Below are 24,617 nucleotides of genomic sequence, written 5' to 3' on the forward strand. Positions count from 1 at the left end.
CCCATACCATACCATTACACATCGCACTCTCCCAGCCTACCATTTTCACAACCCTCCCTGGAATAACTTAATTTCCCCTGTTCCCGCCTCGAACTATTTCCTTACCCAGAATGCAAATCGCAGCTAAACAAGATGTAAACGAGCCACTAAACTCGTCTGAGCATCATAGGTCACTCTGCTCCCGGACGTTCCACGCGTTACATTCTATTCCTGTGTCCCTCCTGCAAAAAGTCAGAGCATCGAGATGCGTTCTTACCGCGCCACCAGCGATTCCATAAACCGCGAGGCGTAAAACTCTCGTAAAATTCTTCGACGACCATGCACAAAGGAACGTGAGGTTCTAATAGGACACCGTGGATCGTTGGGGATGCGACGCGTCGTCAATCCCTCCACCCATTTAGTCGGCCAATGTCCATCGGTGTCGCGGAGGAATCCTGGCGGAATTGCAGAAAAACTGCCAGCTAGCGGGGCAATTGGTACGTTTCGAGGTTTTCAGGCGCATTCGTACTCGGTCCGACCAGGTAGGTTACCATTTTCCATTGCGTCTCACGTATCGCGTCGTACGCGCCGCGGTGTGTAAGCGCGTGGCATTAAAGGTTCACAGGCAATTCCCTTTGGTTTATGGTGTATTTAGTACTACGGGTATGGCCGTTTCATAGGCCATACGTTGCCGTGGCCGCTCGTCGAGGAGGCCGTAAACCAAGGAACACGATCGGCCGCGCGAAACCCTCGCCCCGTTTTTTTCACGCGACTCGTACATTGTACACGAACCGTGCTGACCGATGGTTTCGAACGCGTCACGGAATTTTTCGCCTTTTTTCCACGACCGTTCATACCTTCTCTTTCCCAGTCGTTTTTCGTCGCGTTGCTGGTTATCAACCGTGTCCAAGGAGGGAAGATTTGTTGCCTATTTTCATCGACGTTAACGACCGAGTCATTATCTGCTGCCTCGGCTTCGACGTCGATTGTTTTCGGAGGACGTTGCTTAAGAGTGCGTGCTGATTCTGTGATGTGTCTGATCGATATTTATGGAAGGTGCTTCTGAGGAATTTTTAATCCTTGTGATTCAGTAGTTTCAGACTGAAACTACGTTTCCGTAGTTTATCATATGTGGCTGTTCATACGCTGAAGAAACAGAATTTATACTTTATTTTTGTGTTTCCATATCCTGGGTCAGAGAGGGTTAAGTGAGTGAAGCTTAGTTGAGTGAATTTAGAGAGATCTGCAATTCAGTTATGTGAGAATTATGGGAAACATGGAATCTTAGAATAATTGACTAGAAGGGTTTACACGTCTAGAAGCTACTAAATCCAAGAACTCCTGATACTTAAGGGAATAATTAACTGTAGAATTAACGCAAGCTTAAGAGTCATTTCTACTAAGAAATGATTAAACTTAGAGAATAATAAGCTCCATAGTTTAATCTAAAAAAGATCAGTTTCAAACTGAAATTAGTAGGAAACCTGCAAACTGACTGTGAGTGCCCAAAGGCCACAAAATCACAGAAGGAGAAGGCGCCGAAAACCGAAAGTTGTATTCACACACGGATCTTGCCTCTACACGTGTACATACGCGTGTTCACGGCAGAAAAGTTCGTGTATTCGTCCAAGCTCGCGTGTTCGAGCGCCATTACTCGCCTGAGCGTTGTCGCGAGCTGGTACAGGCGACGTCGGCTTCCTACCTTGGATTTCCTTGGGGAAAAGTTTCGTTTACATGCTCGTCGACGAACAAATCATCGCCCGCTGTGATTTGCCATAATTAGCATACATTCTCAGACACATGCAGCGTTACGATTCTAGCGGGGACATTTTTTTATTTGACGTCCACACACAGATGAGACTCTTAGCCAGAAGACTATTCTTGGGTTCTAAATTTAAATTGACCATTCACATATTTGTACATGCTTAGAAAAATTAGCTGATTTTTTCGTAATTTATACGATATAAGTTATTAATAAGTTTAATAAAGAAACGTTTTAAGATAGATGCTATTTTAAGATGCGATATTACGTATCAAAATAAAACAAAAATCAAGAATGATGAAATTGCGTTTGAGGTTTCGTTTCAAAAGTTATTCATAATTGCGAAAATGTCTAGACTTCATATGAAATGTGTCAGACTTCAGGCTTATTCTACTGTCTGCGTCCTTAAAAGTCAGACGAAGCGCGATCAGTAGAATAAGTCTGAAGTTAGACACATTCCACGTGAAGTGTATCTAACCTGGCTAGTGTTCGTTGGCAGTAGAATAAGTCCCGAGTCAGACATATCTCGCACGTGTTTTAGGTATTTTCTCGACAATTAAGAACTCGGAAACGAAGCCTGAAACGCCATTACGTTTATCTACATTTTTTCGTTTTATTTTAACGCGTAGACTCACTCTGTCAATATATCACACCTGTCGTCGAACATTTTATGCCTGTACGTATTATACGGTTAAATACCATGCGGCAAAGGTGACGATTTCCATTTGTTCTTATTATTAGTCTTTTTATGCTTCCTGTATACTAATATAAGTCATTGATTTTGCAGGCTGCACGCCTGTACCTAAATCCATTAAATAGAACCACTTTCTTTTCTTATTTCAATCGACAAAACCAGTAACGTTCTTAGAATTGCAAATGAACTATAAGAGGTCCTAATCGATACTCGAATGCTTATCTGAAATCAAGCCAGTTGCATTTAACAAATCGGTTCTTAAGGAACGTGAAGTGTAAAAAAGCGAGAGAGAGGATCACATGAAGTTATAAGCTTATACATATGAAAGCAATTTGGAAGTTCTTTTCTTTCATTGGTAGTGTCTCCTATAGCAATACGACAGTTAATTAAATCGTGAAATTAATTGCAGACACGGTCGAGCCAATGCAGCAAATTAATAATTATAAATACGAGCAAAATTATTTTTTTAACTTGACTGAGTTTAAATTAATGCAAATATGAAATCACTTCAGAAAGTAATTTAGTTAATATTAGTGAATGTATTTATCTGTAAGAGCAAATAAGAAACGATCAAAATATTTAAACCTTTCTAATTAGATTACATCGTGTAATAAAAACCAGAATAAAAACACCTGCAATAAATTCTAATAAGTTTTCAATGAATAACACTCCATCGTTAATGATTACAGCTTCGAATTATTATGTTTTCAAATAACTACAAACAGAACTTCTTTAGTCGTCATTACTTGAGGCTTATTAAAACGCATTTCTTCCCTATCTGTTGAAAGTGTTAATTTGAGATTAATTTCATTTCATCCTGCAATAACGTACATATTGAATATGACTCCAACTGCTCTCTATTTACCACGTACATCTATCCATCTCCAGTAACACCAAACAAGAAATGATAAATAATTCTATATAGAAGGATCGAGCAATTTATCCATCAATTCGCCACATCATTTCTTGTAAAGACAATTTATAAGAAAAGCAATAATATACTGTACTCCAATTTCTCTCCCATTCATTAACACCTCTACTAAAATGAGCTTCAGTTTAAGAATCAAATTATTGCAGCCCATAATATTCCCCTAAGCACCTCCTTTTTCCTTCAAGCTCACTTGCGTGTCTCGGTCACGCGTCGTCTTAATAATGTTATCCCCGAGTGTCGTACGCGTTTCAGTGTCACATGAGGTATCAATTAACTATCGTAGAAACAGATTTCACTACAGTACCTCGTAAAATTCGTCCACACCCCGCAATTAAGCGTTTCCTATCGATAGCTCTATCTCTTTTTGCTCGAGTTACCGTCGCCCCTGAGATCGGTTTGTCTTTCTCGACCCTGTAGAGGTCGTTTGATCGGTGCAAAAAGCTCCTGTCATCGCGAGGCACAATCGTTTTACGGATGTGGCACGTCCTGCATACAGGTGGTTGCAACTGCGCGAGCTGGCAATGGTTACGACAGGAAGTCGTTACTGGATACCGGTATCGCTGTATGGCAAAATCTATGCACGCAAGGTACTTTCGAAAGTTGCTCCTTCCTCCCACTACGAATCATAAATAGTCAACGACGAGTTCTGGAACGTAAAGTTGACGCTCGATGCATAATTGGAGAACTGTTTTTAGTTGGGGTTTAAAGGTGAGGTTTTCCTTTTCTGGTGTACTCGTGCGGTTAGCTGTTTTTATACGATTCTGATGTGTCATCTTGTAAACGAGTATTTTATAGGCTTTTAATTAAAGTAGAAGCTCAATTAATGAGCTCAGCACGCGACTCAAACTTAAGGTACTTTGCTATTTTTATTACAAAGGCACTTGTTCTATTTTTCCTATAAACACAAACCTTGCGCATCGTTTCCTGCATTTATCTCTTTTTTCTTTTTAAATTGGGAACATTTTCCACTGAACCTCTCAATTAAATTTCACGAATTCTCCATAGACTTGCAATACCAAAGCTTCTGGTATGCTTAAAAGTCATTGAACAGAACGTTTTCAGGTTTTCTCCAAAGTTATTCAATAAAAGACAAAATAGCCAAGAACAAAGTAAACGCAAAGGAATTAAGGAGCGAACGATTGAGATTAATCGTAGAAATTGCTCGTGAAAAAGTGAAGCCTGATGAACGACGTTGGCTATGGGGCTACATAAGAGGGATCGAAGACGGAAACGAGGATCGATCGAAAGAAACGCGTCGGCTTGGGATGAAAAGCAGTTAACGGCATATTATGAGAGAGGAGAGAGCGACTCAGCGTCGTGGAGGATCTTTCTCACGGAGCTCTTTGCTATAGGGCAAAGATGTCTGCATACGCCCGACGACACGATTATGATTTATGCCGAATCGAATCGAGGCTGATTTATGAGAACGTAATGTTCTTAACCCTAGAATATGCCTTGCTGGAAGGCGGCTCGTGGAACGATTTCCGAAACGCATTCTGTAATACTCGAACTCGAGGAAAGGTTCAGTTGTCGCTGAAAGCGATCTTGCAATAAAGACGTGACTTCTTTAACACGCAGCTGGAATTATTGGCAATTATGCAATTATAATTACAGAGAAAGTGACGAGGGTTTCAGATGTACTTGAAACATGAAATTTATGGAATGTGAATTCTGTAGGAGGCAGAAAAATCTCGTATTTCTTTTTAGCGCTCTATAATCCGAATTTTTGTTAATGAGTAAAAAACTTAGTTTTCGTAGAACTAGCGAATATTGACTTCCAAATATGAATTAACAATCGATTGACAAATTTCAAACTTTTTGTTATAAATAAAAGAATTGTAACTTTGGAGCTACAGGGCTTTAAAGGGCTCTATATATCTCTATACATGTAGAAATTAATTTAAAACAGACAAAAAATAGGAATGACATCTAGTGATCTAGAAATACAATAAGATTGACTGTATTGGTATGTGACTTCAAAGTAACACAGTGTTTCAGGGGATTAAGCTTCACTTTTATAGATATATTAATAGACATACGAATTTGCATAAACATCAGTTTCTAGCAGTGAGATAACTGTCACTGCAAGTTCATAATCGGTGTTGCATGTGTTTACCAAAAGAGCGTTATATTCTACATTTTCTACTTAATTGATCAAAAAGACTTACCCTTACGCCAGCTAGTATTTACTGATAATTCTGTCACAAGAAATTCATTTTCCCTTTTTCTTCTTGCCTTTCTTTCCCTTTTTCGTTTTCTTTTCCGCTGATGGATCCACTAATGGTTCACGTGGCGGTTTAGGCGGTGGTCTTCCGCGAGCAAGGTTTTCAGCTGCTGGTGAAATTCCAGCGATATCTCTTATCACATCGCCTGGTGAGGTCATATCCAGTTTCTTCGGAGTTTCTTCGATGTTTGTTAAATTTAACCCAAATGACCCGTTAATGCCATTCATTTCTTTCGATGTCTCTTTATAAGTACATAAATTCTCTTCTCCATCAGGCTCGGTTTTGTAGAGGAAGCAGTTGGGTGCAAGTGCATAGTGCGTTATTACATACCTAAATGATAATGTTCGTAGAATTATTAGTTAGTTTTATAATTATAAGTTGAAGTATTTAGTAAATAGTAATTAGAAATAGCAATTACTAGAAATAATAAGTTAATAAAATTTTTACTTTTATATAAGATACCATATGTTAATTAAATTGAAAGATTAAAAATGGACAAATGACTTCAAGCGATAATTTTATATTTATTAGTTGAATACATTTAATGTGTAGAATGATATCAAAGTAAAATTTTCAATTAATCTTTTTAATACTAAGAGTGAATATAGTTTCACAATACCTTCCCATATTCGTAATTGTAATTTCTAATGCCATTTGACCTGCAAAACTGTTCCCAGGATCCACTAAATCAAATGGCCCTCTAAATACGAAAGGTTTCGGTTTTTCCACTCGAAGTGTACCCTATAAAAATAAAAAAATTCTTTCATAGATAATCAACTTAGTTGTGAAAATTTTCTGAACATATAATATTAATAAAAATAAAACAGGCATGACATAAACATATATATAATATTGAACTTCCCCTAGATTGTCAAATAAAAATATATTTAATTATTTCTTACTAAGTCACAAGCGCAACCATTGAGGAAAGTGCGGACATAACAGATAGGGAAGCAGTCGTCAATTCTAAAAACACCGATATTCAATGGAACCTTCTTCATCTTTTTGACCAACTCCTCGCATGGCATTGAAAAGTGAAAAGTTTGACCACCATGAAACTCGAATACATAAATATCGTTTACTTCATTTTTGTGATATCGACTACGCTCAGTAACTTCGAGGACTGGAAAATTGAGGAAGACAACCTTTGCAAGAAGCGATGCACCACCCGTGTCAGTGTACGTCTCTTTATTCAATGTCAATTGGGTTACATAGACGTCTAAATGATATAACGCAAACATAATAAATTTTAGTTTGTTTCCCCTCTTTTTGTACTTTCCTCTTTTTACGCGAGGTTACGAAAATACTTGAAAATTTGGAGGACCTGAAGTTGCAGCTTCCAACATGAAATTGCAAATTAATAAGGCATTATTACCAACACTGAAGTATTCAGAATGCAACAGTGGAAAATCTAAATGTAAACGATAATAATCATTACCGATTGCAAATTTGTAGACACTTTAAAGTATGCAGTTATCTTTCGAATTGGATAGACTACGCCCAGGTCACTAAGCTGTGACGAATCCTTTCTATCTCGCTCAGTCCTGCTAAGTATGCGGGTTCCTAGAGGATGGCAGACGAAAGGGTTTAAGTGTCTGGGTTAGGCATAGGTTAAGTCAGGGTGAGGAACCGCTGGAACCGGTTTCAGAACTGTGAATCCGGTGGTCCCGAGCCGAAGTGATTTACAGTTAGACGTACGAGTTGATGGATTAGTTCAGGATAATTATCTAAACATTGTTTCTTATTTATGGCCCAATTATTTATTCTAGCTGTTGTGAATGAAAGGAACATGAAGGAGATTACTGTTAAATGTACTTACTTCATATACAAATAATTGCAATATACCCTATTTAAGCTCAATCACGACACTGTTAACGTGGAACTTCAACCCTCAAATTTAGAAGAAATGAAGAAAACTTATCTCTTATTCGCAAGAAAACTCAGTCTAGAGATATTCTTACGCCACTGTGAACATTAAACCAGCAATCCAAACGATCCACATTCGCAATGCAACGAATGGTGATTGAAAGTCTGAGTTGTTCAGCAGGAAGACAATCAACTCAGTGAAATTAATTGACGTTTCGACGCAAGGAACCTGTGGTACAACAACGTGAAAGCATTTTCGATGCCGTTACCTCTCATAGGAGCTGTTAAACGGCTCACGGAAAACGCTCTTGGCGAAGCGGTTCAGCGGGGCGAGAACTAATTATTGTTATTAAGACGTTCGGGGCGGGTCTCTGTTACGGGGTCATATTCCTTGGGCTGTGCTCACGTCAGTGTTCGCCTTATCTGCTTACCAGTTCATATCCCGCAATTAGGATATCGCGTGGTGAATCTTCCTGCGTTTCCTTCGCGTTATCTACTACGTGAACTCTGACAGGAATTGTTATTTCGTTTCACCCTTAACGTCGATCTGACACCTGCCCCTAAGTGAATCTGACTGAGGCGTTTCGCGCATTCCTTTTGGCATTTTATGTGAAAGTATAATTGAAATGTTTTCGTCGAAGTAAATTATGTGACTCTGTGAGAGCAATAATTTCTCATCTTGATGGAGCATTGAGTGTTCTACGTGATTTTATGTGTGAAACTTTTCTGCTATTTGTACTTCTTCTTTTAAAATTTAAGAATATAAATTTTCAAGTTTAAGAATTTGAATTTTCAAATTTAAAGATTTGAATCCTCAAATTAAAAAATTTGTGTTTCTAAATTTAAAAATTTGAATTTTCTATTTTAGAAACTGGAAGTTTGAAATTTAAAGTTCTGAATTTTTAAATTTAAAAATTTGAAATAGTAAAAAATTCTATTTGTGAAAGTACGTAGAAATGGATCAAGGACCCTTCGAGTACTAGAAACTTTACTGAAGATCTAGGATTAACTTGGAGACATTTTGAATAATACACATTCTACTCGTACAAGTAGCCCAAAGACACTGAATAATGGAGTTTCTACTGCACAGCAAGGAGCGGTACACAGATACCTCGTATAGTAAAGGTTCTACCGTGTATCTAGAAGTAGTTAGAAGACACTTGGTATAATGGAGGTTCTACCGTGCAGCGAGTGTAAGTCAGAGAGACTCCTCGATAGAGGGAACTTAATAAGCGTTCTCCGATTTCTTTTCAAGCGGTGCATCCGAACGACGTGCCAGGTCAAGGTGGAGTCTCGGTAACAAAGTCACGCCGTGGGGAACTAGGAAGAGCATCTAGCCGAGAATGGCGTTCGAGAGTAACGTGATTGCGCATTCATTCGTATATTATTGCCGCGATAAACAACATTGTTAATTTTCAGCCACGTCCAGGCCGCGGGAGGTTTAGTGGACCGTTGGTACGCGAGCCGATATGATATCTCAATGCCCGGCTGTTGAATTTGCATTGCATTAGACTCCGCGCGGAAACTACGGTTACACAGGGTTATACCTTAACGAGAGAGAGAGTGTTAACGAGAGGGTGTTAACGAGAGGAGGAATGACGCAGCAGCCGAGGAAAAATAAGGGCAGTAACAATAACGCTCGTCGTAATTCTCGGCCCCGTCGCTCGCTTGTTAGGCTTTTTACAAGCTGGCTCGCGCGCGGAACAACACCAACAAAGCTTCATTCGGCTCGTACCGCTGTTTCTGGATCGCGATTAGCGATGCTTAAGGTACCGTTCAGGTTACTCGAGACACTTTGAATCGGAGCAATTAGAGACTCGACGGTTGATACGTGTTTCTTTTTATTGTACGAGGTGTTGATTGCTTGTCATTGTCAGGGATGATGCTCGCCGACTTAAAACATAGCACTGCGATGTGATACTTGTCTGAGTACTTTAAGTGTTACATCTATGGCTGTGGGAATTGAGCATTCCAAGTATTAATTTGCATAGGAAATAAGGACTCATGATGCTTAAGACATATTCTTATTTTTTCCATTCATTTTTTTCTGTCTCTTTTATTTAGGATTGTAGATATCCCTTGCATTATAACCAGAATTTCCACATGAACACCCTTGAGTACAGTGGGAGAAGAAATAAGGGATGTTTTATTGTATTGTGCTTCTAAGATCTCCCTCGGGTCTAAGGTCTAGACAGATACCAATGGAACACCTGTTATTTCTTCCCATACCTCCCAATTTCTTCCACTATAACCAAGAAGAGAATTTGAGGCGCAACTCTGATTATAGGTAATAACTTGCACACTTTCAGGAAAATTACCAAGTACCTAATACCCCCTCAACGATTAAAACATTTAGGGTACCAGTTGCTCCATGGGATCACTTTTGAAAGCACTATGCATACTAAATGATCGATACCGAGCTTAATCTTCAGAATACTCATACCTGTGACGAATCCACAATAGGCATGACGGAGCATCGCATATGTTTCTCCATAAATAGGGAATAAATTCTGCACGGTTGTCCTACTGCTGACAACGATCGCCGCGGATGGGAGGCGTCCTTAGCCACGGCGATCAGCGGCTTAAGTAAGTTCTGCAGAAAATCGCCGATAGCTGGAAACGGTGGAATCATAACTTCTTGCAGGGCGACGATTACCCGAGCATCGCGCGATAAAACCAGGTCCATCCTGGCCTGCTCGCCTTTCCCTTTCACCCTCTCGATCCTCTCCGTTCGCGACTCTCTCCTTCTGCTCTTTGCTCCACCTCTGTCCTCTCTTCTTCCCACCGTTCTTCTTCTTTTGCTGCTGCTGCTGCCGCTGCTTCTTCTACGTGGTCGTCGTTTATTCGAGCAGCTCGAAGCGAATCTGCGCGGACTCGCATGCGAGAAGAAGGTGGGCTCCGTTTTGCCGATAACGAACTGGTTAACACGCGTTCATTACCCGCGGCTACGTAGGTATATTAACCAGGCTATTCCTCGGTAGGATTCTCTACCTGCCAGCAGCCGCCACGTAATGATTTCTTTCCGTTTCCCTTCGCGGAATTCGATACTCGATCCGTCTTGCGCTGCTTTATCGAATTTCTGTGGAGAACCTAGTCTAGAATCTTGGACAGTTTAGATACGTAATTGGAGCAGGTGGATAGTTGAGAGCTGTTCGTTTGAATAATTCTAGGATTGTTGAGGTGATGGTATGCAGGAGGTGTCGAAGGATGAGATTATGCATAGTGATTTATAGATACTTAATGCAAATGTAACGTAATATAAAGTTCTTGTATTTTGTTTATGAAAACTTGATATTTGATAAAAATGGTAGATTACATATTATCAAGGAATGCTTTAAATAGACTTCCAGGTTGTGAATCCAGTTTCCCTAAAAAAATATTAGTTCAATTCGTGACCTCTCGCTATTAAAACCAAGTTACATTTAATACGATAATAAAAAATCCTTATCATGTTAAGATTTCACACCGAAGAATTTAACTTCAGTGTCTCTACGAGTTGCATTCTTTCTGCTTCTTATCAAATCTTTTTCTCTCGTCAAACGCACGAAGACTACTCTTAATCGCTATTTTATGTTCCAAACGATTTAATCGATTTGTCGAGCCCCGTTTACGGTTATCTAAGTGCAGCGGCCGATGAAAAAGCATATGGAACGTGTAATTTAGATAGCAGATTACAATAATAAAAGTATTTTACAGTCGGTGCATTAGCATAATTGTTGCACAAACGGATGCAAAATGCAATCGCCACCTGGATAACGGGGATCGAGTTCTCCATATCGAAGCATATAAGTCTCAATAATGGGTGCAAATTATAATTTAATAAATTTTTTAGAGGCAGCATATAAGTAATTCCAGCGAACCTGAAATTCAGCTAGAAAATTTAAATACTAAGAAAAAGTGCTGCAAACCACGTCGAAGAAGGTCCATACTACATATTTCAAATAATTTATGATACCACATTAAACTTCAGTACAAAAAGAAACTACGATTTTTTGTTCTCAAATCAAGACCTATTCTCGAATCAAACACATCTGTCTCCTTTTGTACTCGCTCAAAATCGCATAGGCAGAAATCCCCGCGCTTCCAGCTTTGCATCGTGTTCCTCGGGAGCACCGCTCAAGCCACGGATGGATTCAACTGGTTGCAAAAGGAAACTGGCCGACTGCGAAATTATACAGTCGCCCTTTCCGTTAGCGAGGCTTTTTCTCGGTCTTCGGGACGGTCCACCTTAATCTTGGAGCTGTACCCGAGTCGAACGGCACGGAACCAAGGCAGTCGTACACAGAGAAGGCAGCATTAGCGTGCTAAGCAGATGCAGATGAAACAAATGGATTCGCTTGGTGACTGTCGTAAATCCACGGTATCGTTGACACGATCCGTACACCCTCGCACGAGAACCGTGCTACGTACCCCGTGCTGCGACCTTCTGCCTTTCTTGCCCTTTTCTCGTTCTCTACCGAGAAACGAGCCATCACGCGGTACGTTTGCTCCAGCGCCGAGTTTTGATTTATGTCGCCGATGACGTATACGGTAGTCGGATCGATTAGCGGCTAAGATAATCGCCGTGACCCAGGATAGCGGATAAAGGATCGCTATCGTCTTCGCTGATGGACCTTCGACCCTGATGATACGGTGGGATTCTCTTATTTTGGGACGAAGGTCGCTGTTCCTGAGGTTACTGGACACAGAGTACAGTATTTCCTTGATACTCTTCAGATATATTCTCAAAGTTCCGAACTACCGATTACCTTCGTATTAACTCGTTAGTTATTTATTCAAACTATTGCAACTATTGCAACACTTTTGGATTTGTAATACATGATGTTAAGAATTAAATACTCGACCTAGGAACGTTGGAGGTCCACTCATGTTGCAAATGGAGATCACCTAAAACAGATAAATCTAGAACCCAAATGACTGCAATGAACCACCATGACATTAGCGTGATATAGTACTAACTAGTCACCATTACAATCATTAAAGTTGTGTATACACATTAGTTTATTACACCAATTTAGAGAAGCAAATTTCCATATAGAATTATCAATACTATAGCGGTGAAATTTCTCCACGGTGCAACGTGAGATAAGAAAATTACACACGAGTATTGTTTTACAAAAATTATAGGGTGGTTAGAAAAAATTCTTTAGAAAGGAAGGAATGGGCCGATAAAAAGGTTGTAAATCACCGACCTCAGGCATCAATTAGCACATTATTATTACACGATGCTTTCGCAACACGAGCCCCCTGCGTTTATAAACCTCGAACTGGACGTAACATCGAGGTCGTAGCACGCAAATTAAAGTGCAAGCTGAAAACAGTGTACTGCAAAACGAATGACTAAATCCTTCCACGCAAAATTACGCGAACAAGTAGTTTCGCAACGGAGCACCGCTGAACCGTGTCAGAGGCTCGTCGATGCACGGGCCTTTTTCGTTCGCGATCGCCAGTTATAAATACGTTGTCTCAATTGGAATTTAATTAATGGAACGCAATTCCGCTTATCGCGATCGAAAGCTCGCGGTACACCTCCGTTCCATTAACGCGACTCACGAAGCCAGGAAAGCGAGGAACTGTTTTGTCCAGTTGCTTTCCACGTTCGTTGCGATTCTATGTACTCTACAATTTAGAACGATGGTATTCTTGGTGTGTGTACGAGAAGGCATTAAAATAAATTTTAATCTGGTGAAAACTATTATGAGATTATGAGATACGGATAAAAGGAAAACTTATTTTATTAGCACTTAACTAAACAATAAAATAATTCACTTATTTAAAAATAATATAATTTATTATTTGAATAAGTAGCTTAGAATACTGATAACTTTGATGGCTTTTCTAAAATGCCTAACTCGAAGTACTATTACTATCTACAATTAGAATCTATATAGTTAAGAGACCTTCTAGACCTTGCAGAAGACCACGAGAAATCTCCTGACCCGCCTGAAGCATTAATGCAATAAATACAGTATTTCTCAGAATCCATCCACAATATGCTAACAAATGATTCCATCAAAACGTCAAACAACAGTGTATAACATGACGCATAAAATTCGAAAGCTAAAGAAAGTCTTCATCATTAATCTAACCAGAACGCTGTCATCATGTTCAACAATCTAGCATTTAGACATTAGAACAACGAGTATTCGTAGAAATAACATTAATTATACGTTCCGAAGACTTTCCCCCGAAGCTATCCTATGCTTATAAGCATTAGAATGTCACAGACACGTGTACTGGAACGTATAATTAAATTTTGAATAGAGCAGTAGTGCATCTACTTGTTCATTCCCAACGAGCCCTATAATTTGAGCTCGGGCTCGTTCAGGAAGCGTTCGTCCAGGGCGTAGCCGTCTCTTGTTAACCGATTCCTGTGCTTGAAATACCGGAATCGAGAGCTGTGGCTGTTAATGCCGATACAATAGCCGGAACAATATCGCAGGAACGATGTTGAGGATTTACACGTTGTACGCGCGCAACCGCGCTCGCAGAATTACGCGGCCTCGGGCTTCTTTGAGACCGGTTTCCACAGATAAAACAGGAAATCGCTTTTGTCTCGACACGCTGCGCATTGTCGATGAAAATTGGAGAAGCAGCTCTGTCTTCACTTAAAGACATCCATTGATTGGCCTGCTATTCCTTTCCTGTGAATTTTTAAACGTTCCCTCTGACAAAATCTCAGATAGGACAATTCCCATTTATGGTAATTCGAAAAATGAGGGGTAGATGAAGCTTACCAGAATGTTTAAAGATGAAGAAAAATTAAAAAATTCCATGGCAAGAGTCACAGGGGGCACCTCGTACACCCAAAAAAAGCAGTATATTTTATCCACCCTCTGTCGAGTAAGCCCAACAAACCCCCTGTTAGCCTCCCCAGGCTTAATACCACCCTGGCTCCCACAGTAAAGGGTCCACAAGAATTATTCCAGACGCGGAATATCCACGTTGTTTCCCCTGATCGTTGGTCCAGTGGACCTTAAGCCCCCCATAAATACCGACGTGGAAGAGAGTCTCCAGGCGCGCGGGGAACGCGGCGCGAGTCGGTCATTGAAATGCAAAATATCGGGGCAGGAGAGCCGATAACGAGCCCTCGAAAAAGCTGCGCGAACGGAAAGGGACAGCGATGATTTAGCGGTCGCAGCGGCGCGTCTTATTCTACCGAGGCCGCGTAAATCAAGGATCCTTCGCGCGCGAGCAATTAATAGCGCGTTCGTAATGCGCTGTTGGCATGCGAGAGCCTGACGCGCCGCCTTTATTTACCGATGCGATGAAATATTGGATCGCCGCTCACGAGCTCGCGCACCGGGATTCCGCCGACTCGTGGAATGAGGAAATCGCCAGCGCCGAGGCGTTCGCGCCGCTGTCCCACTCGAATTCTCGCGCCCCATTGAACGCCGTCCGCGATGACGACGCGGTTTCTTGCTTACCGACCCTTTCGCCGATTCTGCGACCGGCGAGTCGAAGGAACAACGGTGACGAGGTGTCTTCGCGACGAGAGATCAGATTTGGGATTTTTGCGAGGGAGAACATTGAGGATTCTTGTAGATGATGTAATTGAGTTGGATAGTGCAATGTCTCGTAACTACGGTATTTGTGTGTATTTCTGTGTCGTCAGATTAAAACCAATTATAAAAAAAGGAGTTTTATGTAGGTAAATTGAGGGATTATTTAGTTATTTAAGTTTGCTTATTGATGTGTAAGGTTAAGAGAAAAGTATTACATTTTTAGTAATGATCCTTTTTAGAAATTATATGTAGACATGTACAGTTTGTAGGGTGTTCGATGACAGGTGGCAGAAATTTTGAAAAGTGACTGTATCTACTAAAATTAGGGGAAAATGAAAATCGACGAAATTGACATCGTTGTATTATACCTACGTACCGAGTTATTAATTATATTAATAAAGAAGCACTTAAAATACTGCTGAAATATGTCTGATTCGATTTATTCACTGTATTTGACCTGGCTTATGCTCACTCGCAGTAGAATAGGTTTCAAGCCAGACGTGCTTCGTGTGAACTTTAAATGTTATCCTAATTATGTAATAAATTTGAAATGAAGCCTCAAACGCAATTTTGTTATTCTCGATTTTTGCTCTTTTTTAGCATGTAGAATCACTTTCTAAAATTTCTGACACCTATTATTAAACATCTGTACATGAGGTGTTTGGCTACAGGCGGGGGTGTGAAATTCAAGGGTGAAGTTTAAAACGTTTAAATCAGACAAAAAGAAAAATAATGAAATTGCTGTTGAGTCTTTGTTTCTAATTTCAATCTTTAAGCTCTATCAATTTATCTTTTTATCCGATTTCGTAAAAATAAATCTTCAAGGTCCTTAATAACTATAGTTTTCTCAGAACTGAAATTTTTATTTCAAGGCACCTACTTGCACATATGTATTATTTTTCACGGTTGAATATCTTGTGTACAATTCTCTTTTACCCTCTGGTTGTCATTTGACAACCACATAGGATTCTAGAAAGCAAGGAGAAAAGAAACGCACGCTCCACTTGCTACATTATGCAGATGCAACCGGTACTGCTGCATAAACTGAGCAGCAATCGAATCGGCCGACTGGCACAAATATTATTTATCGAAGAAAAAATGTAGTCATATGATATTCAATACCGTATTGCACGAAATAAAACAGTAATCCGGAGCTACAGGTCTGATGGCATTTCGCCTCGTGGTTGGATAAGAAACGGAGAAAACAGGTCGTAGCAAACGGAATAAAGTGTAAAGAAAGAGTATGAAGTTTGCAATATAGCTGACTGATATCGTCCAGTGTTCACTGTAAATTCTTTCTTTATGCTTACTTGTGACCGCGTTTGAACAACTTCCAACGACTTCAAACATTTTTCGTCTTGTGTGATATTCGCTCGGAACAGTATCTGACATGTTGGACTATATTCGCCAATAAAACATAGCCATTTCGCGTGATTCGAGGAAAAACGGGTCGTAAAAATACTACAAAGTTTGTGAAACTTAAGACTGTTATTTATCGAAGAATTATCCAGTCATGTCCAATAAAAAGGGCTAGATTCTATTTCAAAACGTGAGATTTATCTAAATTGGGCAATTTAAAATCTGTGAGGACCAAAATTGCTATTCCATTAAAACAGGAGTTATTAAATGAATAAGATTAATACTCTAACGGAAAGTCACTGACTGGGGCCTTCAATGAAATCAGATCGTTGAATAATTAATTAGAAACGGACCTGGTTAGTGAATCAGGGGACCAATTATACGGCAAGCTACCGACCATCATCAATCTAACATGACATTAATAAAAAAAGAGGAATTTCTTTCTCCAGGGAGTGTAATAAGGACCTAAGGATATGCAGTAAAGGATCTGTTAAAGTTTATCCTGATCAAACTCTTCTCGGTTTCCTAGAGCGCGAAAACACTTATTATGTTAACGTGGGCATAGCCAATGACGATATTATTACTCTATGAACCTCAATTACATTAAACTTCTAATGCATGCAATCTCATTGAACCGGTCTGATCACGTCCCTACCCTTGGTCAATAATTAATAATTGATTCGCTGCAATCAAGTTCGCGACAACCCCAATACGTTTACGTCGGGAAGCATAAAAGTTCACCTCTTGTCAGTTCCTTCCGGTCAATAATTCCCGATTCGTTAGCCTCGAGAGTAATGAACACTTGATCGGCAATTTCATTTAACAGAGTCCACTCTTCAAGAGAGACATCGATCAGATCTAGGTTTTATTATGGTACTAGTCTACTTTTTGTTTATGTAGTGCAACCAGTTATTACAGTGCGAATTGTAAGAATTCTTTTTCTGGGGGAGAAGTAGCCAGGTACCGGCGTTTCATTAACATTTCTCTGGATGGTAGAACAATTAACCAATACCTTATCGAATCAATGCCACGTATCTTACATCAACACTGAACAGTTGTAATGATAATTAACTGTAGAAGTCGATAACTCACTGCCTCACTGCTGACATGTAAGTACCAAGGTACTAATTTTTTTGTAGAGCTTCTGAGAATGATAATTGAATATTCATTTAGCCAATGTTGAACTTTCTAAGGAATTAATATCGAAACTGCAAAATCGAATATCTTCTTTAATAATAGCCTATGCTGATACACTAATTACCAAAAGAAAAATTATCATCCACCTACATCAGTCTTAAAATCTATTATGTAGAATGTTCTGTCACATATATTATCGCAAAATTAAGTGTCATAAGAGAAAGGGAGAAATGGTCACGCAAAACTTTCTCACCTGGCTTCGTGACGATCATTATCGAGGGGCGTTCTTTAAGGAAGACCCCTTGGATACGTCCCCTAAGCGATTTCAGCATACGATAATATCGTTGGTGCGTATCCACCATCTTCGTGTACAATGCGACAGTCTCGATGGGTAGGAAATGTCAACGAATGACGGAGCAGTCAGCGTCAAGGATCAGGCCGTCCTTTCCTCTCGATTCGTGCTTTACAACGTTTAAAGAGCGTGCACGTGCAACAATGTACCGACTGTCGATGAAAGTTCATCGGCTTATATTACTATGCGCTGGAAAGTAGAGGAAGTGTGCCTATTGTTCTATTATTATAGAGACTTATTGGGTCAGAGGTATTTTTCGTGAAATGAAATCAGTTCATTCAAGAAACCGTCGAGATAGTCATTAAATTCTGCAAAGGTGGCTATTACGTCAAAATTATCTAGAAATTGTTAAAAAGTTATCTTGGAATTACGTAGAAATTACATGTCAGTAGTATTATGTCATCGCACAATTTCACCGCAGAAAATGGATCATAGTTTAGGATAGTAATAAAATAATCAAGTGAAATCATTGGAGCTAAAAGAAACTTATTCAATCCTCGATAATTTCAAATCACTGGGATCTTTAAAACTGGCTGATGCACGATCTAATAATAACGTCATAAACGGCACAGGAACACAGAATATAACAATTTCATTTGATTTCATCAGGCAGAAGGTAGGAATTTAACAATTTCATAAAAACTGAAAAGAAAAGAGAACTCTACGCAAGGAAGTTGCAAGATTCGTCCAACAGAGGTTAACAGATTAGAAAGCAGGAAGTCTTTTTTCGCAGCACGAAGCTCGCACAATAATTTATCCAGTTCGCAGAATGACATACAGCGCGGCGATTAATGCTTATCATACTTTAATCGGGCTGTTCATTTCATCCGTAGTCACAGCTAATTGCCTAACCGAGTGACTAAGCAACCAGCCGCTGTATCAATCGACAGATTACATTTTTCTTCCGAGTTACAAAGCGACCCGTTTCGCCGACAACGTTGCAGAGTATTAGACGAGCCACGGAAGAACGAGGAAGCGATCGGCGAGCCTTTGGAATGAGCAATTACCAATCGTTAGATAATTAACCACGCCGTTTTATACTGAAACCTCGCCGTTCGATTATTCGAAGAGGCTGGCTGGTCGATCTCTCACTTTGAACGCGTCATGGCTGCTCTGATACGCCTTCTGATGCTATTCTGCATTCTCATGGTCTGTCGTGAAGACTTCAACACTTTCGAATTGTTCGTTGTTAAAGGCACGCATCATGCTGCGTCTGTGACGATAGGAGAGCTGTTTGTTACTAAAAATATTGCTAATCAATTTCCAGGTTCCTGTTATAACACAGGTGTAATATGTACTTTAGTGGGTTAATTCTGGTTAATCTGGAGAATAATTCATAATTCATCAAACAGCATGATCGAGAGGTAAATTAATATAGATACGATATCACTGACTTCCTATTACACTTACTAAGAAATATTCAGGAAACAATCTTGTCCACCGAAAACGAATAACTGACCATTTACTATCTATCACAGTGATCGAATTCTAGCTGCCACAATGATTAAATGCTCGACGCTGTAAATTGAAATTTACTTAATGACTTAAATTTAATAAGCGAGTAGTATCCTTTTATTTCAGCCGATTTTTCGGTCAGAATAGCCACACACGTTTTGCAATACATACCGCCAAGCATTATTATATATACTAAAACTTTCAAACATACTTTATTCTCCATTGCAAAGATTATCGCAAGCGGTAATAATTTTCTCCCCGTCCAAAGATAATCAGCCTCCATTCTCATTGATTGCACACGTCCGGCAGCGAAAGTATCGTAAATTCTCCTAAATATTATACAACTGAAAGGGGCAGCGACGTTGGAAATCGCCAACTGGCGGCAATAAGATTCCGTACAAGGGATTACGTGTTAATTATTGCGTCATTCGTTTCAAGGCGCAACAGTTCTTTCATACGTCCGCGGATCCATTAAGTTGTTCCGCGTATCGCTATTTACGAGGACATTTCTCTTTATTAAAATTCCTAATCAGACACCCGTTGGAAATTATCGGAAAAGGCTCGTGCCGCATTACGAATACGCGCGCAGCGATAGAAACGTTCGTTTTCATAATGGAAACAGAGCAGAGGTTGGCTGACAATGACTTAGCTACTATATGGAAAGATACGACAGGTATGCGTGCAAGGTGTGCCGATAAAAATGAAGGTGAAGGATATAATCCGAAACTTAATAGTGACTGCCTCGCGAGATATGCCTTTCGTCGTTTTCCGTTAGCAGAGTCGCGATAAAAACGAAACCCACGTTACTGCAACCACGATTGCATGCCGAGATCAAAGATTGGCCACCAATGATTTGTAAACAATATAGTTCGGGACGAAATAATAGCCTCAAGTGAATATCTATTGAAAGGTCGGTTTCAGGGGAAAAAAGGAACTGTAATATCTTTCATAAGAGAGGAAATGCATAGACGGTGAGAACTTGGAAAGATTTCACGTTACGTTATAGGACTTATTTAATTGGGGATTAATAAGCTGTAATGAGAGAAAAGATGGCAGGGTAGTATACACTTTCTACGATCCTCCTATATGCTGAGAATTAATTAAGCTTCAGATAATACCTACTAAAAACCTTCAGTAAGTTCTCCAGTAGTTACGAAATTCGGTAAGTTTTCAGTCCGCGAAAGAAAAAAGGTATATGATTTAGGATTATGATTCAGCTCTGTTGCAAACCCTGGAAATCTCAGCACACTCGTAATGATACCATAAATACACAGATTTTAATAGATGTTCTCAGCTTGCCCTTACGAACTTCAACGTTTCGACACGACATTGTTGCTAAATTACATCTGAAACGCTATCATAATACTGGGACAATCAATTTATAAAATCAATCCGCTGTAAATCGAGCACAACCTCTGCGAAGGTATTTGGAGAATTCTCTTTCTCGTGGCGACCTTAGAAGGCCTTCTCGTGACTGTGTCGGCTCCCCATAATTTTCTCTCTCGCTTTTATCCCTCTTTTCTACTGCCCACTACCTCCCTGACATTAGACCTACAACGCAATCCGAGCTCGAAACAGTTATGCCATTTAGACGGTATTCTAATGCAGCCAGTTTTCCTGGATAATGTTTCGCAAGGCTGCTCTGGATTCTTACCTCAACTATTTCGTGACCCCTTAATTTAACGGAGTATCGAAAACACGGACGGTGGAAAAAGTTTATGGAGCGTAGAATAATAATTTGCATATAATACTCTACGCTGATACACGTGCAGTAAACTGGCATCTATAACTATATTATGGTTGGTAGTTTCGATTTTTGTTATCTTCGTTGCATTGATGAGGCAATAAAATGTTCATTAGTACGTTAGTGTGTGGTATCAATGGCTCAGTGTTTGGGGTAACAATTCTATCAGTGTTATAATTTTGTAATAATGTTAGGTATTGCTGCATACTAACAGGTACTTGTTGTAGTAAGTAGAAAATGCCTATCGAATGCAGACTACAAACTTCCAAATGGAAATGAGATTATGTGACAGAAATATATGCAAATTGTAGACAACTTGAAAGTATATCTTTAGAATATTTTTCGCCATCAGTAAAGCGAATGTGACTTAATGTATTCACTACTTAACATACGATTTAAAGCAGAACAAAAATTAGCAAATTTATTCCTCGCAATCATAAGTTTCTCTTGTCAATCATACGAAATTAAACATTTATAGTCAAACAATTTTACTGTCAAAATGTTTCACGAAATAAATTCCTAAGTAGTAATTCGTGAAAAGAGGAAGCCACAAATTTCAGGGTATTAATACCGAACAAGTAGCTTCAACGAATCAACTCTTAGGGTACTGTTCATGAACCGTTTGACCATTCGCCCCTATTCCTTTATAAGATGTATTATTATCTCATCAAATAAGTAATTACGCGAGACTAAGAACAATGGAGAGTGATGAAGCTGGAAGAAATGAGAGAGAAGAAAACGAAATGATTAACTGCAATTAACCCTATCGTGCTTAGACGTAGCTTCGCAATGAAACACGGTTGTGCCTGTGACACAGATAGAATAAAAGAAGCTATTATTGTTTATTCCACTTATTATAATGTTAATAAGCGAATTACAGTAACGGTGCACGGGAGATCGACAAATGGAATGCTGGCGAAAAGAATCAAGACCCTAGTCACCCGATCAGAGATCATCAGATGAGATCCTACGGTGTTGACCTTTGTGTCAATTGTTATTGATCTATTAAATTATAGTCCTTAACCTCGACTAATTGTTTAGTTAACTGGATAGATAGTCGTCGGCATTCGGATTATTACTTCCTCGTTTCCCTATTAATTTTCTCCGAGCAAAAGTTCTTGAAGTGATTTATTTACAGATGTTATGATAATTACGTTCTGCTCGGACACCGCGAAAGATAAATGAGTAGTGATAGATTGGAAATTAATAACTTCAACAATTAGTATAATAGTCTTTACTTCAATATAATTAAAATAAATGGATGCAGTAGCATAAGACTACACCCATCATTAAGTTTGCCAAAATTAACAAATGAGAGAAATCTTCCTAACTTACAGGTAAACTTCCAAAAATTCAAAAGCGCTTAAAACGAAAGTGTAGAAGAAGAAAGGCTCGAGAAGGGAGCATTTGCTCAGACAGATGAATATGGGGAAGTGCACGTGGTGGAAGCTCGGTGTGGGCACCGCGATAACCTTCTCGGACAATGGGTATCTTGTCGAAGGATCTACGGGTTAGCGGAAAGATAATACAACGAGGCAGTGTCTGAGCCAGTATAAACCCGGATTGCAGAAGGTGGAGTCACCTGTGAAATGTCGACACAATGCCCGACCACGTCACAGGTGTCTCTCCTTGTGAAAGTTGTCGAGGGGTATGTCAACGGCAGTGGAATCCACAGTACTCAGACAATGAGTAAAGGGCCATTAAAATGACTGGACATATTGTAATTGCGATTGCCAATTGAATGTGATATTAGCCATTAATTTATTGGTAGTCGGGGAATGGACTTTGAACGAGCCACGGGATCGGAGGATTGTGTTGAGATCGAATCGAGAAAGGAGGATTTTAATCGTTGATGCTGCAGAGAATAATGGACATTCATGGAATAACTTCCATTACTCCCTTCTTTATCTATATTATATTTATGAAGATATATTCGTGAACAAATAAGAAGTTTCTAAATCTTCAATTCTAAAAACTCTGAAACACAGCCATTTCATTTACAACAACCTGGTGCATTAAAATCCTGCTAAGACTCAAGTCCCAATAGACTAATATTCACACAGCACCATCAATTGACCAAAATTGTCAACCTCAACGCTATCGAACAATCGCGATAGCTAGACCTGAAGCACGTAACCGGAACAGATTTCAGCCAGCGGCTGTTGACCGAAAAATAAGCAAAGAAAGGGTCAGTGAGTGCCTACCGTTACGGCAGCCCGCGGATGGCACATTCCAGCAGAAGCGCGGGCGGTCCCGTGGCGAAGATACCAGCCCGATACGCACCAGGCGACGTAATACCGACGAATGAATCACGTTCTTGTAGGAAGTGACCCGCTGGTGGAAATGTCCGGTCTAGACAAAGGCTCGCGGCAGCGTGGCTGGACTCTTTGTAGCCGCGCTAACGAAGAGGGTCGAGGGCGATAGACGATCTCAGCACGGCTGAAATGTTTCGTCTGGCATCGAGCATCACATCTGCCATTAGCATTCGAGTCCTCTCGCCTCGATGGTGCGACGTTCGCTGTTAGATTCGATGCTGGCCTGGCAGCGTCGTGCACGATTCCATCAAATGTCCGCGGTACCCGGTTGATCAGGATCCGCTCGTCCGCCGTTGGTAATTTATCTTATCCCTCGTATCGAGTAGCGCCGAGGTCTATTTTCACGGGACGGCGACAGTCCGATGGAGATACGAGGCTGGGTAGGTCTGAGGTTTCAGCGAATCCTGACGGGCCTCAAAAATCGGGTTACTTCGGGCAAAGCACGTGGGAGAGATATATAGGAAAGCTTTGTCGTACGCTGGTATAAATGGGCAGGGAGGTAGGAGTAACTGAGAATCTATGCGAGAATCATTTGCATATACACGAATCGAATTTCAAGTGTTCTTGTTCATGGCGCTGAGTATTCAGTTGTTGAAGTTGAGAAAATGTTAGTTTATGGCTGGAGGGTCCTTTCAATTTCACACGTGGCTTATTAAGTAGAGAGTAATATGAGAAAATGTTTAAAGTGTCATGATGATAATTGCTTGCTGGAGAATTATAAGGAGTTGGTACAAGGATTTTCTAAGCGGTGACTTTAATTTAGAGAATCATCTAGGCTTTCCGTTAACTTTGTATCAAAGAATATTATTAATATCTCATATTTGGTAAAGCTTGAATCTAGAATCTAGTATATAAAAATTCACGAAATGTGATCTAATAACACTGCTGAATCATTTAAATCTGCAACACATAGAAAAGGTAAATCACTACTGAACTATCGACCCCAAGGCCTCATCTTCCCAGTTTCAAGCGTTAATCGTCGCAGAAGATAACGGAATATATCACCTAAGGGTTAAATCAACAACGCGATCGCCGATCGCAACCACTTCCCGATACCATTACCGCCAATCAACATCGATAGATCGGTAGTCGTCGGCCAGTCAAGCAGATCCACGTTTATTAACGTGCAACGATGCTTTTATCAGGCCTCAGAAAGGGGTAAACTCGATTCCAGGCAGAATTCAAACGGGTTCCAGCGATATTCGCGGGCGCGGGTCGCGATGGAAGTTCCTCAGGGCGTGGCAGATGCATTATAGATACTGTTTTACGAAGGAGCGTACCACGCGCATCGGT

The 24,617-nt window shown here is 40.0% G+C and overlaps 1 protein-coding gene across 1 annotated transcript; it reads right to left on the reverse strand.

Annotated features, from left to right (window-relative positions):
* Positions 1-5,578: 5,578 nt before the first annotated feature.
* LOC143188350 (uncharacterized) lies at positions 5,579-6,832 on the reverse strand. The gene is made up of 3 exons (XM_076392557.1): positions 6,494-6,832; positions 6,211-6,332; positions 5,579-5,921 (listed from the first exon to the last, which is right to left on the reverse strand). The coding sequence occupies exons 1-3, from the start codon at positions 6,830-6,832 to the stop codon at positions 5,579-5,581; spliced, it is 804 nt and encodes a 267-aa protein (XP_076248672.1).
* Positions 6,833-24,617: the final 17,785 nt, after the last annotated feature.

This window comes from Calliopsis andreniformis, chromosome 2 (assembly GCF_051401765.1).
Source record: "Calliopsis andreniformis isolate RMS-2024a chromosome 2, iyCalAndr_principal, whole genome shotgun sequence".
In the NCBI taxonomy this organism is placed as follows: Eukaryota; Metazoa; Arthropoda; class Insecta; order Hymenoptera; family Andrenidae; genus Calliopsis; species Calliopsis andreniformis.

Excerpts from the sequence above, each read along its gene's own strand:
- LOC143188350 (XM_076392557.1), bottom strand. The coding sequence starts at position 6,832 with ATGTTTGCGTTATATCATTTAGACGTCTATGTAACCCAATTGACATTG. Across the intron at positions 6,333-6,493 it reads ATGGTTGCGCTTGTGACTTA|GGTACACTTCGAGTGGAAAA; the intron begins GTAAGAAATAAT and ends TTATTTTTATAG. Across the intron at positions 5,922-6,210 it reads ACAATTACGAATATGGGAAG|GTATGTAATAACGCACTATG; the intron begins GTATTGTGAAAC and ends ATTATCATTTAG.